The 17,586-nt window shown below is 44.9% G+C and overlaps 1 protein-coding gene across 1 annotated transcript; it reads left to right on the top strand.

Moving 5' to 3' along the window:
* The first annotated feature begins 607 nt into the window (after nucleotides 1–607).
* CD2H10orf53 (chromosome D2 C10orf53 homolog) lies at nucleotides 608–10,799 on the top strand. Its single transcript, XM_060641051.3, has 3 exons — nucleotides 608–720; nucleotides 9,742–9,861; nucleotides 10,551–10,799. The coding sequence occupies exons 1-3, from the start codon at nucleotides 624–626 to the stop codon at nucleotides 10,613–10,615; spliced, it is 282 nt and encodes a 93-aa protein (XP_060497034.1). The 5' UTR covers nucleotides 608–623; the 3' UTR covers nucleotides 10,616–10,799.
* Nucleotides 10,800–17,586: the final 6,787 nt, after the last annotated feature.

The following is a 17,586-nucleotide window of genomic DNA, read 5'->3' as shown; positions in this document are numbered from 1 at the left end:
TTTTCAGAAAACAGATGAAGGACTTAAATTCAGTTTCAAGAATTGATAAAAAACAAAAATAAAACAAAACGAAACAAAACAAAAACCCCCTCTCTATATATAGGCACCTTACAAGGGGTTCCAATCCATCCTATACCACTGACTTGCCTTGGAAGGCTACCTGGTCCCTCTGAGCCTTAGTTTTGTAAATACAAAATACAAAATACAACCTACTTCAGAAGGATGGTAAAAAGGTTAAATGAGATAATATATGGAAAGTGCTTAGCATGTCACTTGACAATACTTTCTGTAACTAGCTATAAATGTTGGCTCTTGTTATTTATCACTAACACTTGCCATACCAAGTAGAAATCCCGCATTTACCTGGCTGTCGCCTCAAACTACCACCGCACCTTTCTTGCACCCCAGTGATGGTGGGGCAGACACCCAGAAAGGAAGAACTCTCATCCCCACCCCTGACACAGACTCTCAGGAAGGGACTTGTGGGGAGGATCCTCAAGTTCCACCCCTGCCCGCCCTGGCCCCGCCCACTGTCCCGTGGCCACACCCTCTCCCAAGGGCCTGCAGAGCAGTTGCCTAGCAGTCTGTATTGCGCCTTCGCGCAGGCTGGGTGCTCGGCAGCCATGCCGAAGAACGCGTTAGTCATCTTGCGCTATGGGCCATACAGTGCAGTCGGCCTGTCTGTGGAGTACCGCACCTTCCGCCTAGAGGGCCTGCAAGGTGGGCAGCCGAGCGCCAGAGGGCCACCCAACTGCGTGTGCCCAGGTGTACCCCAACCTCTGAGCACCTGTGCAGGCGGTACCCTCTGCCTATACCTCCTTCCTTCCGCTGACCCAGACCAAGCACCATAACCTCTGGAGAGTCTTCCCTGAGCCTCTACTTCCCCAGGATGATTTAGCATCTTCCTCTGGCTTCTACTGCTTCAAAATAGGAGTGGAAACAAACATGTACTGGGAGCCCACTGGGTACCAGGCAGTTTATACAAATTATTTGAATGGGAAGGATCACATAACCCTGCTTGAACAGAAGATCAAGAATATTAAGTGACTTTTCCAAAGTCATGTGGCTGGAAAATGGTGGAGAGTCTACATTTTCAGCATTCAATCATGCAACAAACCTTTACTGAGCATCTAATATGTGTTGGACACTCTTCCAGGTACTGGGGACATACTTGCAAACAAAGGTACATGTCCTTAAAATGACCCTCTCATTGTTGACTACTAGTTAACAGTTGTGCTGAGTCTCCAACAGAGGAATGTGATCAGAGTGGGGCCTGCCACTGGCTATAATTGGAGGGGAGAGGGGAAGATCTGGAAAGGTTTGTTTACTGGAATTATACTTGAGTTGAGCTTTAAAAAGTAGGGAGAGAAAACCAGGTAAAGAGAAGAAAGAGCATGCCAGACAGAGAAACTACAAAGGCTGGAAGCATGAACAAATGAGGTATTTGTTGAACTGCAAGAAGGATGAGGTTGGAGAGGTAGACAGGGGCAGATCCTGCACGGCCCTATGCAAGTTTCAGGCGGGGCGGGGGGGGGGTGTCAAACTGTGGCTGTCTGAGGAGAACAGAGCAGAGGGGGCCAAGAATGGAAGTGAAGAGACAAGTCAAGAGACTTCGGGTGGTACAAGGGAGAGATGAGAGTAGCTTGGACCAGGACAGCCATAGAGGGGCAGTGGATTAAAGTAAGAGGAAGGAAAAAAAAAAGTAAGAGGAAAGAGGTGGCGGGGGGGTGGTGGGGAAGTGGTGGTGAGGGTCAGGAGCATATCCTCTGGATCCAGTCAGTGTCTGGCTTGATCTAAGTGCTGATGGGTGGAAGTGCTCTACACTGAAGATGACAACACAGATGGACTGTAATTTGGAGGAACATGCTCCACTTCGACCATATTAAACTTCATGTGTTTTCAGCTATGTAGATGGAGGTACTGAGTTAGCTCTGCAGTTCTAGAGCTCAGAGAAAAAGTCTGAACTGGAGATAGAATGGTCTGAGTCATGGACTTGGGGATCACATATAGAACGAGAAGAGAGCCCAGGCCTGGGTCGTCAGTCTTCAGTGCTTTTAAATGCTCTAATTTCCCATCAGAAACTTCTCACCAGCTTTCCCTCCCTGGCTTCATGAGGTTTATTGTATGTCTCAACAGTCTTTTGCCCAGACAGCTATGCGTTTTTCATTTCCCCGCACGCCGCCCACAGCTTTTCCACCTTGTGTGAGTTCCACATTAGGTGAAACATAGACGAGGGCCTTGTGCCAGTCCCTAGGGAGCCCCCAGACAGGGAGGAACAGACAAACAGGAATTTGCAAAACATGGTTTGCTTTGCTCCCTCTAGACATGGGGACGAGGACCCACACTGGGGACAAGGGCTATTATCTTCAAGGCTGCCAGCAAGTGAGGGAGGAGGTGAGGCAAGGACAAGTAAAGATGCCACAAAGCTGTCTTAGCATCTTAAAGTTGGCTTTGTCTTGACCCAGTGTTTACTCTTTTGCCAACTTTGTTTTCCAGAGTTCTGACAAAGTTTGTTCTGACAGTTTCTGCTGTTTTTTTGACAACAGAACGTTAATGTCTCTATGGAGGAATGGGAGTTTGGAGTGCCTACTCCGCCATTGTGCTGATGCCTGCAGACCCTTTTTAATTATGTTTCTTGCTGCTGCCATAGCCAGCATGGCTGTATAGAGTCCAAATAGATCATTTCCCTACCAAGAATTATATTAAAGGAGAACGCATAAATAAACATTTCGTTATAACCTACAAATAACAGGTATTGAAGTGGGGGATACTTCCCATCTAGTTTGTACACAAATCCCATGGATCACCTGGTCACCTGTCTCCTACTTGTGCTCTTGGCACAGTTGGCAGAGAAAATGGCATGAGCAGAGGTCAAGTGCAAGGACTGTGAAGTCCAACCAATCTAATTTTGAATGGGTCTCCACCATTTAGTAGCTCTGTGGCCAAAGCCAAGATCAAGTCATTTCACTTTTGCAAGCCTCAGTTTACTTATTGGTAAAATGGGAGCAGATCCCTACCTCACTGATGTGAGATTCCAGTGGGAAAATGCAGAGTCATGAATATCATACCTACACATAGTAAATGTTCAACAAGCCTTCGTTCTTATTATTTCAGGGCACAGGGTTACTAGGAAGGGAAGGAGGGAGCCACGTGGGGCAAGCTGGGGAGCAGCAAGCCGCTGGGTCTGGCTGGAGGATGGTATGTAACAAGAGAGTCACGACTGTTTTACCCTTGGCAACAGGGAGCCAGCAAAGTTTCTTGAGCTAAAGAATCATGAGATTAAGGATGTGCCTTAAGAGGCCAATTCTCAAGGAAGAGATTTAGGGAGGAGAAGTGAGAAAAGATTAATTATTAAGAGATATTAAGAGGTTAGAAATTACGTTCTGAAGTTCAGGGGAAAGACAAAGGCAGATTTGAGTCAGAAGCAGTTATGAGTTTAAATAACATCTATGTGCTGATGGCTCCCAAATTTCTCTCTCCCATCAGGATTTCTCATTGTCACTGGGGTGTTTAGTAGGCATCTCAGACTAATATGTCTGAAGTTTCTAAACCTAATACCCACCCCAAACCAGCCCCTCTGCATTCTCTCCCTCTCAGTTCACACAGCTCTGTTCTTTTAGTTACTCAGGCCAAAAACTTTGCAGGCAACTTTCTGTCCTCTCTTTGCTTCACATTCATCACAAACACCATCATCTCCTGCCTGGATAAGTGCCCCTATCTCTCTACTGAGTTCCCTGTGACCACCCTTGTCCCCTGCAGTCTGTCCTCAGCACCAAAGCCGGGTGGTGCCTTTAAACTTGAGTCATAGCATGGCCTGTGCCTCCAAGAACATCCTGGTGGCTCCCAGCTCACTCAAGGGAGAAGTCAAAGGCTTGCAGTGGCCTATAGGTGTCCTCCCTGACCTCGTTTCCTCTGTCACTACACACTCTGTACCCTCAGTCACTCAGCTGCAGCCACACCGACCTCCTCATTGGCCCTTGAACACCCCTGGTGCACTTTGACCTCCAGGTGTGGCAGCTGCTCCACTTGGAATGCTCTTCCTCCAGATTCCTGCATTGTCCTCACTCTTCACTCCCTCGCAGCCTCTGGGTGTTTCCTAAAAGTCACCTTCATCAACAGCCGTTCCTTGAGTATCCCTATCAAAAATGTCAACACCTCCCTCTGCCTGCCTCTTCCCTATCTCCCTTCCTTCCTTCTTTACTTCTTCCTAGTGCTCATAAGTTTGAGCACACTCTTTTTCTAGGCCCTCATTGATCAAGACTTCATCTTTTTCTGGGTGAAACGTACATTTCACCTATTTGCCGGGAGGTTTGCTTCAGGATAGCAAGGGTTCTGGTCTGCCCTGTTCTCTGCTGTGTCCCAGTGTCCAGAACTGTGCCAGGTATATCTTAAGGGTCAATAAGCATTAAATAAATAAATAAAATTAACCTGAATGGAGCTGAACACTGGATCCACAGGAGGTGAGACTTGGAGAGAAATCAAGGAAAGACAGAACCGGCGAACAGCAGGACCTTGGCAGTGGCCCCTCTGAGGGGCACAGAGGCAAGAGAGACCCCAGAGACAGAGGCAAGTGAGATGATTTCAAGACGAAAATGGCTACTGGGCACCAAACTGTTAAATAGGAGCCATTTCTAGTAAAGGTGAATTCATGGTTAATGAAGGACATAGAAAAAAATATTCTCAGAGACTTGGGATAGGAAGGCAAAATGGTACAGAACTTTAGAGGCCAACTTGGCCATGTCTTAAAATTTAACCATATACTGTGGAACCCAGCTATTCCATTTCTCAGTCTCTCCCATGTATACATAAACTCATACATGTACACAGAGGGATGCCCAGGAATGTTTCCTGCAATGTTCTTGCTGATAGTGGAAAATTGAAAACAACCAGAGAAAGGACCAGCTTGAATATATTGCAGTACAGCTGCCACATGAAATGCAGTGCAGCTGGTCCATGTATATATTGACAGAGCTGGATCACCACGACATGATGTTAAGGGAGTGAGGTGTGTTCCTGAATTCCATGTACACTGTGATCCAACTTCCACTGAAAAGGACAAAGGGGGGGGGGGGAGGAGGAAGAATTATGGGTGATTTAAAATGTTCTGTCCTATAATTGTAAGGTTTTTTAAAAATCGTGGGTCTGCATCACATTTATAATCTGATAAAAATTCATGGGGTGCCTCAGTGGCTCAGTCAGTTAAGTCTCCAACTTTGGCTCAGGTCATGATCTCATGGTTCATGAATGAGTTCGAGCTCTGAATCAGGCTCTGTGCTGACAGTGTGGAGCCTGGAGCCTGCTTCGGATTCTGTGTCTCCCTGTCTCTCTGCCTCTCCCCCGCTTGTGCTCTGTGTGTGTCTCTCTCTCAAAAGTAAACATTAAAAAAAATTAATCTGATAAAATTTTAGAGTTTAAAATAGTTTGGGGTAGTTTCTTTATTTTTTTCCAGCAGAAGTATTTTAAAGAAGTAAGAGGGGTGCCTGGGTGGCTCAGTCGGTTAAGCGTCTGATTTTAGCTCTAGTCATGATCTCATAGTCCATGAGTTTGAGCCCCTCTGTGCTGACAGCTCAGAGCCTGGAGCCTGCTTTGGATTCTGTGTCTCCCTCTCTCTCTGCTCCTCCCCTGCTCATGCTCTGTCTCTCTCTGCCTCAAAAATAAATAAAAACATTTTTAAAAAAAGAAGTAAGAAAGGAGATGAGTCAGACTATCAGTTTACTAAGAGGGGCGGGAGAACTGTGTGAGCCACTGAATGTGCTGATGGTTCTCCACCTCTGAGAGCACAGGATCAAGAGAAGGTGGGCTGAAGCCTTCATTGGCAGGAGGTTAAGATGCAGGGAGAGATGAGGAAGCCAAGGGCACAAGCAGTTCTTCCCGCAGTAGGGGAGGGGAAGGAGTATCTTGAGAAGATCAAGGGGAGAATTTTTATGGTTGAAGAAGTGCATTGCAAGCTATCAGCAGGTGGCTGATGTTTAAAGTTAGTTTGTGTATCCCTGAATGATGATTCATATCGTACCAGCAGCCAACATTCACTGAGGACTGGTGACAAATGCCAGGGTGTTAACAAAAGCGAAGCAGGGAGTATCTGGTCCCCCCCCACCCCCGCGACCCCATTCTGCTCCACACACCCCCCACCAATTTAGAGTCAATACTAACATCACACCAAGCAGAGTGGTGCATTCACAGGTCCCCATCTGTAAAATCTGCATCTGAATTCTGTATGTTTCTTTAAAAATCATAGCCCTTTATCATTTCCTGAAGTCCTGCTGGCTTTGGAAATATGCCTGATATTTCCTGAACTTACTGTGCCTTAAGGAATCTGAAAATTTTTGTTCTTTTTTTATTACCCACAAGTTATAATGGTTCAGCAAAAATGTCTCTATTATGGACTCAATATTAATGAAACTAAACTATGTAATGCTTAACCAAAGTCCTAAGTAATCTCCTGACCATGGTTGCTCCTTGTCTACTGTCCTTAAGTCTGCCAAATGAGCTGCTAAAAGGAACTAAAAGGAATTGAAACCAACCCATAAAAATGGGATCTATGCTTATTTAGCGACAACACCCTGTGTGCCATTCTCCTGTCCCTAGCTATGCATTAGCTGCTCACATCAATGGTCATAGGCATTTCATCTGTGCCCAGCAGAGAAGGGGGAGATGTCTGTCTGTCTGTTTGCCTTGACTTCCTAACTAGCAGTGTTTAAATCCCTCCCAGATGGTGCCCAATTCCGCCAGCACTGAGAAAAGGGAGGCTTTTCTGTTTCCCTTCAGCTTACCCAGATCCCCCTTGAAGGATGAGGTGCCACTTCAAAGAGGCAGGCATTCTGCGGGTGGCCTTACAGCTTCTGGTTGATTTATGCTGGAGTTTAGCTACCGCCTTTGGAAAGACTTTGTTGCATGGAGTGTATTTATCTGACCTTTCTTTGAATAGACAACCCCACAGCAGCTCGTAGGAAAGAATGGGTCCTCCATGTAGAGAGGTGGCATTTGGATGAGCTGCAGGAATTCTGGTGCTTCTCCAGGTTTGATCCCTTAAGCCCGCACTGACCACCCTACAGCTGGGCTCAACACACCCCAGACTGATGACAAGGGGGCAGGCATCCTGTGGGGGAATATATGATGTGGGGTCTGGGGTGGCTCATTGCTTTAATAAGAATCAGACTTAGGTCACTCAGGATCCAAGAGAGTCATTGGAGATTCCCAGCACAATTGAATTGAGTTTGTTTATTTAACAAGCTATATTAACACCAAGCATCTGGTGGGGTTGGGGTGGGGGGATTAGGGTCAGTGAGGGAGATGTGCTCCCTTAAAGACCCCGAGAGCCCATGCTTTGCGAACCATGTAGAAAGTGAAGTGAGAAGTGGTATGCTGTCTTAAGAGGGTCTCTCCCTGTAGGGCTTGATTTGCTCAAGTAGGAGGCAGACTCTCATTATTTGGCACCCCCACTTCCACAGGGTGGATTATTTGGTACATCAAATCCTGTTTCTTAGATTCGCTTTGCCATGAAAGAGTGCTGCCTTTCTCATAAAAGTAACCCCAGACCCAGATGCTATGTGAGACTCAGTCAGACAGGGCTCTGCCCTCTGAGAAAGGAAAGGTCTGTGGACTGCCGAAGGGTGTGCGCCTTCCCAGGTCTCATGCAGAGCCCTTCCTCACTCACACTGCATTACAGTGAGCAACTCCAGACACAGTCTGTGCTTCCTTCTCTCCAGAACCCCCAGGCCTTAGAGAGTCGCTGTTGTGTGTTAGTAGTATAGAGGTAACACCTTGCCTCCAGAGATGGGGTTGGAACAGAGAAGCTGTTTTGTTCCTGATTTCTTCCTACCAAATTGAAGTACATTTCCCAGGAACATCTTCTGACAAGGCAAAGCCAAGGTTCTGGAGGCCAAATTGCCCCCTACCCACTCACTTGCAACTTTTCCCTCTCAGGCTACACATCCCCTCTCCTGATGGGGTGCTGCTGGGAGAGTGTCTGCTTCCCAGAAATCTCTGCCTATAGACTGCCTTTCTGCTTCCTAGACTGTCCCCTGGCCATCCCAAACTGCATGGACCGCTTCGTTTCAACAAGGCATTAGTCCAAGCTCAGCGCCTTCCTCCAAAGATGTTTAATACAAGACACTTAAATAGGATACAATAACATAAATATGCGAGAGGAAAAGATGCGGGTGTTCGTAGAGAGAGAGAGGCATTAGCCGATGCAGGGTCAATTAGGGCTCCCGCTGGGTGCCCAAGGAGCCCTATCTCGTTGATGGAGATCCTCACTGAGTTACTCTCTGAAGTTCCTTTCCAGAAGTGAAATTAAAATCACGCAATTAAAATGTTCACAGTTGGGGCTGGATGTTCTTGAGCTGATTGAAAGATGAAGAAGTGGACACGCCAACATTTTGAAGCAGCAATTGTCTCTGTAATTAAGTGCAATTAACTGACATAATTGTCTGCTTTTCTGCACATAAGACTGATTGCAATGCTAAGACTCAAAAAAAAAAAAAAAACAAAAAACCACGCCCTTCATCGGATTCCTCATCCCAACCTAACCAAAATTCTCACTGATGCATGAAGACTACCAAAGATGGTGACTGAGCACACCGACTCTACCACCAATGTTACAAGGTGGACATGTCAGGAAAACGGAGGACAGACATGTTAGAGAAAACAGAATCCCATGCTGTTCATGCACATCATTTCTCCTAAACTCCTATACTTTTGCGTTTCCACGTTAGAGAATAGATCTAACAACTTTTCCATGGCTCATCTCTAGGGAAGTGATAACCAAAAAGCAACTTCCAAAGGTGTGAATAAAAAAAGTTCATTTCATTAGCTTTAAAACAAAACAAAAAATAAAAAGCATTTTATTTCTCCTTAGTATAGAAAATCTGGAAAATGCTGGAAGAATAAAGACAAAGAAGTTTCACACACTCTCACCAGAGAGATAACCACTGAGTATTTCTTTTCTTTTCCTATTACATATACATACTCTAATTAGTAGTGAAGATGTGTTTTCATATATGCTATACATGTACCCTGATTGTTTGCACATGTTACAAATATTTTTCTTGCTATTAAAAAAATGAATAAACATTTTCTGAAATGATCAGAAAAAAACTCATCATGTGGACCTATCATCTTCTTATGATTTGAACAATAGGTTATACAAAGTATTTTCTATTATAAAACTGCAGAAAGGAACCTCTCATTACAAAAGTCTGCCTGTATTTCTGTTTTGTTTTGTTTTGTTTTGTTTTGTTTTGTTTTGTTTTGTTTTCCTGAGGAAGCTTTCTTATAAGTGCATATCCCCTGGCCAGAGTTTATTCTGTAATTCTAAAAATTTTTGAGGCTTTTGAGGCTTGTATTGTCAAATTAATTCCAGAAAGGTGGCCAATTTATATTTCCATCAGCAGGATAAGAAGTTACCTAATTCCCCCCATCCCCTCCAGCACTGAGTATCATCTCTATAACAAAAAGTTCAACAACTCTTCCTAGAGACATCTCCTATTTCCACATATCCTATGGGTCTGGGGCAAATTGCAACCAAAACCTGAATTGCTCAGGTCTCTGGCTGTGCTTTCCAGAAAAGGTGAGGGCACACCGGGCCAGCACCAGGTAGGTACCCAACAGGGCAACTGGAGTTATAGCCATGGGCAACTGGAAAGCAAGCCAGCTGCTGGCATCCATGAGAACATCCGCATGGCAGGTTAATCTAGAGCCTGTCCTCATGCCACCCACACTCCTCTCCATCTTTTCCAGCTGTATTGGCCAGAGATGGACACAACGTCATCCTAGAAAAGATAGAAGACTGGAATGTGGTAGAACTCATGGTGAATGAAGAAGTCGTCTTTTACTGCAACATCAAAGACCTGGAATTTGGTAAGTCCTTCAGCACTGCTCCCAAGCAGCATTTTGCCTTCTCTGAAGTGGGCTCCATTTCTAGTTGAAGTGGCCAGTGGGTTAGGACCAGATTCAAATTGGACTTTTTTCTGAGTCTTAAATTCTTACTCAAAGCCCTGTGTACATGAGTAAGCACATCCTAAACCACACAAAGTGCTTGATGCTCTGGGTTCCTTCCCAGAACACTGGACACAAAAGAGGGACAGAAAGAAAAATGAAGTTTTAGCCCCAGATTTCAAATGATATAACAGGCACTTAGGGGTAATAGGTTTGGGGGTTTTCTTTTATTCTTTCTTTTTATTTTCACATTTTAACAATGTGTATTTTATTATCATTTGCCTTCAAAACAGGTTTGTTCCATGTGATTATTCTACCTAGGCTTGCTAAGACAATTAGAGTCGACACGCCCTCAGTGCATGGCATTATCAGTGACATTCTAGGGATTTCATTGCCCTGGAGAGCTTCCTGCCTGGCAGGCTGGCATCGCACATACCACACTCTGCTCAGAAGTAAAAGTTTTTGCTGTTATTATACTCTGTCTAAGGCTAGTTAACAATTTAAGTGACTGTGTACTTTGAGACTTGTCTTCTAGTGGAAATCGTACGTGTCTCACATGACATGAAATTGTACAGAAAGCTGGTCAAAGGAAAATGTATCTATTTCCCTAGGAGGTGATGGTAAACTAGACCCACTGTGCGAAGAGGCCAGGATAGCCGTCCTAAATGCCTACTGATCTCCTCACCCAGACAGGCACCTCAAGTCAACAACACAGCAGCTGCCTCTGGCAAACAAAAGCAGTCATTCCAGGATGCTGGGCTCTGACAGTCTAAGGTAATACAGGCCTATCCTTCAGCCTGCCCACCATAAGGTCTCTCACCTGGCTGCGAGGGAACAAGCCCCCCCCCCCAAAATAATAAAAGCACATCATCATTTGCAGCATCTTTCAATCTCAACCCACAGGGAGAGTCCTCCAATATCAGGTATGCGCTGAGCTGAAGGAAATAATAAAATGCAATCTAATAACAGAAAGCCATCCTGTACTAATAACACAAGAGTTTGCCAGGAGCATCTGAGATTCCATTCTCTAGTAAGGAAAGAGCTAGGAGCAGGTAAAATTAAAGATTGTGGGGAAAGGGGAGCAGAAGGGAGAAGAGTGGCCGTTGAAAATCTGAACCCAGAGTTAATGTCGGTATTTGGAAACCTGGCTATTTCTACAGGTTGATTTCTTGCTCCCAATGCAATAATATTTTAAGTGTTCAAATACAATTCCCTAAAGTCAAATCGCCAGTTATTCTTCATAACAAGAAAAGTATCTGCCCTCTTTTGCATGAGCCAGCCCAACAAGCTGTTCTGCAGAGGGCCAGAAAGAGCCCAGGGCAGACGGGTAAAGTGGCTGCTTGTCCCTCTGGAGGAACACACAGCCCTGCAGGGTTAAAGAAGGTTAGTCATGGGCAGTGTAAAATCAGCTGTGTCAAAGTGATGCTCTTTGTATTTTCAGGTCCTGTGCACCAACTGTAGCATCCCTTCTTAGCTATAGAGACATGCAGATATCAATCTAATGACGTTAAATGTGAAGTCATGGTAAAAATGCATCACACCTTGTAGGGGAAAGATGAGTTCCTTCACAGAAGACTCTGGGCACCCTGGTGAAAGAGAAGGGCTTTCAGGGCCTCTGCAAGGCCACCGGCTGGCTCCCAGCGCAGCCCCTTTGGGGAGGCAACCACCCTGCTCCCCGCGGCTTCACTGCACCTGGGGAGGCCACCCTTCCCTAACTCCAGGTGGCCTCAAACCTCCTGCACCCCAGAACTTCAAAGGCATCTGGGACACGATGAAACCACCTGTACAAGTTCTTTCTCGCATGTGAGGATATGGGGATATAATTTTCATTTTCAGCCCAAGCTTCACTTACCAGATTTCACTCAGAGATTACGATCGCTTTAGGATTCTGGAAATACTTAATCATCCTCACTGAGAACCTGAGGTTAAAAAAGTTTCCCCCTGGCGTCTGGTGCCAGTTCTCACATGTCTTCAGTAACCCTAGATTCAGTTTCTCTGTCTTAAAGACCAGTTTAAGATGTAGAATTCTGGTTTCATATAAGCATTTTACTATAAGAGAAATACATTTTCATTACAGTCAAATGGAAAAATACAAGTGGGAATAAGGTATACATTTGATAGTATTTTGGTATATTTCAATTTGAGTTTCTTGCATTTACGTCTGAATATTCATTAAGAGATAGATATATAGAGAAATTGATTTCACTAAGTTGAGACCACGTTGTATGTACCCAATTATGTATCTATTTTTTAACTTGGCTTTTTGTGTTGACCCTCTTCCCAAGTGACTAAGACATTTGTCCAGGAATTCTATCATGAATCAGGAAATTTCTTCCTCCTTGAATAGTGATTCCCACTTTCACTACCATAACTTTTTCTGCTAAGAAATAAAATGGCAAGCTTTCCCATCAGCATTCAGTGCAGTAACTTCAGCTCTAAGGACTCTGGCCCCTCTTCAGGTTCTGCAGCCCACCCCCCACCCCGTGTTGAGCAAGGGCCCCACCAGGTAGCTGCCTTGCCCTCCTCTGACACGCCCCCCCAGCCTGTATTTGTGCCCTCAGAGGAGCCCCCCCCACCAGCACCTACACCTGCTCTCCTTCTCTCCCTGACCAGAGCAGAAGGGCAAGTAAGGCAAGATTGCACATGATTCTAAGACAAACTCGAGCATGCAAAACTGCTGGGAGATGCCTATGCCCCAGGTGCTGTGTTCCAGTTTCAGAGTTAAATGACGTATGAATCAGCATCGCCAGAACAAATCACAAGGTTACCTCTGTGTGGTAGGCTTGGTGGGGTGGGACTGCAAGACTTTCATTTCTTCCCAGTATGGAAGAAATATTTTTCAGTGGTAGAATTTTTACTTTGTGTGTGTGTGTGTGTGTGTGTGTGTGTGTGTGTGTGTTGGGGTTGAGGGTGCTTTTAAAACAAACATTTAAAATAAAATCAAGAGTTTGGGGTGCCTGGGTGGCTCAGTCAGTTGAGTATCCAACTCCTGATTTCAGCTTGGGTCATGATCTCACAGTTCATGAGGTTGAGCCCCACATCAGGCTCTGCACTGAAAGTGCGGAGCCTGATTGGGATTCTCTCTCCCTCTCTCCCTGTCCCTCCATGCTTCTCTCTCTCTCTCTCTCCCTCTCTCTCTCTCTCTCTCAATAAATAAATAAATAAATAAATAAATAAATAAATATACTTTAAAATTTTTTAATAAAAATAAAATCAAGAAGTTGATATAAAAGTCATCTGCCCATATATCCTAGCCCTTCTCTGTCATTAAGAAGAGCTTCCTCTTTGGAAATGTGATCATTTTTCAGTCTAAAGAAATATGCTAGGATCTGCCTCCATCTTCCTCTGTCTTATGTCTTCTTGAACATCTGTCTCCCTGCAAAGAAACAGGAAACATGGCTTGCTCCTGATTGAAGGCAAAAGCCCTCTGTGCTTCAACAAGCTAGACATTCGGGTGCCTTTTAATGCTTTTAAAATGCCACTTAGTTAACTCACATTTTAACTTTATTAAGATGCCAAATCAATTTCATTGTATAACATGAAAATGTGTAAAGAAATTCTCTTTAGTAAAAGACATCTTTACTATCTTTTAATAAAATTAGAAGCATAGCTCCACCTTATTAGTTTTTAAGTGAAATTTGGAATCTCTAAGTTTATTTCTTCTAGTTTTAAAATTTAAAAAGAATAGGTTTTTTAGGAGCCTCTCTGGGCTTGCTGCTGGGGGCCTCACTGGCTATATTTGCCCTCTTGGTAATTTCACCCTTAAAAACATCGACAGACAATATGTGAAAAGTCCATATATAAGAGAACTGTGTTAAAAATTAGTTTCCAAAGTAAGCTGCTAGGACATTTGAGCAGTCGGTATATGGAGGGGGGACCCCAAAGGCCTCTGTATTTCCTCGCTAGCAAAGGCTAGTGTGGACACATATCCCAGGCAAAGTAATACTGAGACTTGATGCACAAATCCCCCTGCGCTTTGCAGACACCACAGGGGAGAAAATTTCAGGTTTCACATGTTCACCTGTGGGTGCTGTGCTTTTAGGAGAAATACACCATTGGCCAAATCCAGGTAAAAGACAAGAAGATGCTAGCCCAGGTGGCTGGCATGAAGCATAGAGAAATTTTCTTCCCAGATTGTTTGAACATTTTGTGGGAAAGAGTCTATTTGTAGTTATTTGGTTGGGTTTTTTTTGTTTGTTTGTTTTGTTTTGTTTTTTGTTTTTGTTTTCAATATATGAAGTTTATTGTCAAATTGGTTTCCATACAACACCCAGTGCTCATCCCAAAAGGTGCCCTCCTCAATACCCATTACCCACCCTCCCCTCCCTCCCACCCCCCATCAACCCTCAGTTTGTTCTCAGTTTTTAAGAGTCTCTTATGCTTTGGCTCTCTCCCACTCTAACCTCTTTTTTTTTTCTCCTTCCCCTCCCCCATGGGTTTCTGTTAAGTTTCTCAGGATCCACATAAGAGTGAAACCATATGGTATCTGTCTTTCTCTGTATGGCTTATTTCACTTAGCATCACACTCTCCAGTTCCATCCATGTTGCTACAAAGGGCCATATTTCATTCTTTCTCATTGCCATGTAGTACTCTATTGTGTATATAAACCACAATTTCTTTATCCATTCGTCAGTTGATGGACATTTAGGCTCTTTCCATAATTTGGCTATTGTTGAGAATGCTGCTATAAACATTGGGGTACAAGTGCCCCTATGCATCAGTACTCCTGTATCCCTTGGGTAAATTCCTAGCAGTGCTATTGCTGGGTCATAGGGTAGGTCTATTTTTAATTTTTTGAGGAACCTCCACATTGTTTTCCAGAGTGGCTGCACCAATTTGCATTCCCACCAACAGTGCAAGAGGGTTCCCGTTTCTCCACATCCTCTCCAGCATCTATAGTCTCCTGATTTGTTCATTTTGGCCCCTCTGACTGGCGTGAGGTGATATCTGATTGTGGTTTTGATTTGTATTTCCCTGATGAGGAGCGACGTTGAACATCTTTTCATGTGCCTGTTGGCCATCCGGATGTCTTCTTTAGAGAAGTGCCTATTCATGTTTTCTGCCCATTTATTTACTGGGTTATTTGTTTTTCAGGTGTGGAGTTTGGTGAGCTCTTTATAGATTTTGGATACTAGCCCTTTGTCTGATATGTCATTTGCAAATATCTTTTCCCATTCTGTTGGTTGCCTTTTAGTTTTGTTGGTTGTTTCCTTTGCTGGTTGGGTTTTTTAAAAAATGTTTATTTATGTTGAGAGAGAAAGAGGGAGAGAGAGAGAGAGAGAGAGAGAGAGAGAGAGCAAGCATGTGAGTGGGGAAAAGGCAGAGAAAGGGAGAGAGAAAATCCCAAACAGCTTCTACGCTGTCAGCACAGAGCCTGGGCTCGAACTCACGGCTTATGAGGTCATGACCTATTTGTGGTTATTTGGATAGCAGTGTGACCAGATGCTCCCGTCCTGGCTGTAAGTGGATGTTCTGAAAGGAAGGGAGACCTGAATTAACCTCCATGTGGGCCAGAGGTCACATACCCCCAGCCCCCACTGCCATCCTGGAGGCCACAGAGTGAGGACAGCACAGGCTAAGTGGCACTAGGCAGGTAAAAAGAAACAAGACAGCTAACAGCATAATGACAACCTTGGACGCTGGCCTTGTGAGGGACACCGTGGGGAGTAAGGGCTGGAATGGCCTTACAGGGCCATGCTGCTATGAAGCCAGCGGAGGCAAGCCCCATGGTATCAATGCTCTGAATTTGCCCAGAAGGGTCGAAATCTAGATTTTTATTTAAAACTTTTGGTTTTAAAGTGTGAACTCAGGGCTCCTGGGTGGCTCAGTTGGTTAAGCGTCTGACTTTTGATTTGGGCTCAGGTCATGATCTCGCAGTTTGTGAGTTCGAGCCCCACCTCAGGCTCTGCCCTGGCAGCATGGAGCCTGCTTGGGATTCTCTCTCTCTCTCTCTCTCTCTCTCTCCCTCTCTCTCTCTGCTCCTCCCCCAATCGCACTGTTTCTGGCTCTCTCAAAATAAATAAATTAACTTAAAAAAGTTTTTTAAGTGTGGGCTTAATTCTTTGAAAAACACAGTCTCAACCAAAAACCAAAAAGAAAACAGAAACTACCACATCTGGCCCATTAATAGGATGATCATCTATCTGTTCCTGGTTGCCTGAAACTCTCCCATTTACACCTTCAGTCTGGCTGTAATTGTCCCCAAAAACGATGAGGCCCACGGGCCTCCCGTCCTAGTGAAACCACTTGACCCTACTATTTGATTACGCAAATGAAAAGCAAAGACTGTGACATGAAGACATTTGAGAAGCTGGGCTTCTTACTCTGTGGTCACATACAAGGGGCCCAGTTGTGGGTAGAGCTGCACGCCCCCGATCACATTTACCGTGGGAAATACTCCTCTAAGTGAGGTATTGGACTACTTTTGCCAGCATCACGATGGACCTCTTTGAAAGTAAGTGTTCCTGTTTGAGTGGCTGTTCCAAAGAGGTCAAGAGCGGAGACCCAGAAGACTAAAGAAGAATGGTAAGCCCCAACCTTTGCTTTGCATGGGAGTATCAAGTTAGGGGAAGCTCACTCCAGCCTGTGTTAGTCATGCCCCCAATATATAATATTTTGAACCAAAACTTTCTGTCTCCTTCAAGGAATCCACTGATGTTGTAGTCTCTGATCCTCTCCTGTGCTCTGATTTAATGAGTTTGCGATGGGACCCAGGATCTGCATTTTAACATAAGCGTCCATTGATTCCAGTGCACATAAGCCAACTGCACTCTGAGAAAGGCGGTACTGGAGTGTTAGGGAGAGACCACATCCCTGTAAGGAGAGGTGAGGACTCCCCCATGAGGGGAATGGAACTTCCCTCCCTCAGTCATGCTGGGCAAGAATAGGAAGGCAGGTGAGGTGGAATTTTCCTTCCTTCTCAGCCTCACAGAGTCCAAAGAGACTAGCAGGGCTAGTCTCACACTCCTGGAGTGTGAGAGAAGCTGGTCTCCAGGGCATGGAAGCAGGTTGGGGGTTAGGCTGGGAAGCATCCTGTGGCCAGTACTCTGTGAGTGTGACCAATTACCCCAGAGCCATCAGCAAGCCCTTGACATCTGAGCTGTGGTATAGGGAGAGGAATCCATTCTTCTTCTCAGTCTGTGTCTACTCTTGGGCTGCGGGGAGGGTTAAGGGGGAAGGGCATATAACCCCAAGGTGTGTACAGCAGCAACAGAGGCCTTAGAAGACAGTGGCCCTGGAACCTTCTGGAGGTGACTGAATATGGAGAAAAGCCTATTAAAGGCCCAGAGCAGTGGGGGAGAACACTGGGGTGCATCCCCCATCACTCCTGTCTAGAGAAGAGGGCACATTGAAGGGCACTTGTCCTTCAGCCACACAGAAAGACACTTTGGAGCAAACTTGGCCTTTTGTTGCTAATAGTTTAATTGCACCCTCGAACCAAAAAAAGGCAGGCAGCATTTGGGTTATGAATACAAAAATAAAATAAAAAATAAAAATTACTTGCCCTTCTCTATGTATATCTGTTTATTAAAACCCCACACTCACGTTAGTAGGTCTTTTACTCTGGATAAAAATCAATCCAGGTTCTCCTCACTCGGTGGAGTACGCAGGCTCCAGCCCAGCATGGTAGTCAAGGAGGTTCTGAG

This window comes from Panthera onca, chromosome D2 (assembly GCF_046562875.1).
Source record: "Panthera onca isolate mPanOnc1 chromosome D2, mPanOnc1 haplotype 2, whole genome shotgun sequence".
Classification (NCBI taxonomy): domain Eukaryota; kingdom Metazoa; phylum Chordata; class Mammalia; order Carnivora; family Felidae; genus Panthera; species Panthera onca.
Note: the sequence above shows the minus strand (reverse complement) of the source record. Positions and strands in the feature narration are given on the sequence as shown.

Coding starts and splice junctions, on each gene's coding strand:
- CD2H10orf53 (XM_060641051.3), top strand. CDS start 624: ATGCCGAAGAACGCGTTAGTCATCTTGCGCTATGGGCCATACAGTGCA. Junction 721..9,741: donor CCGCCTAGAGGGCCTGCAAG/GTGGGCAGCCGA, acceptor CATCTTTTCCAG/CTGTATTGGCCAGAGATGGA. Junction 9,862..10,550: donor CATCAAAGACCTGGAATTTG/GTAAGTCCTTCA, acceptor CTATTTCCCTAG/GAGGTGATGGTAAACTAGAC.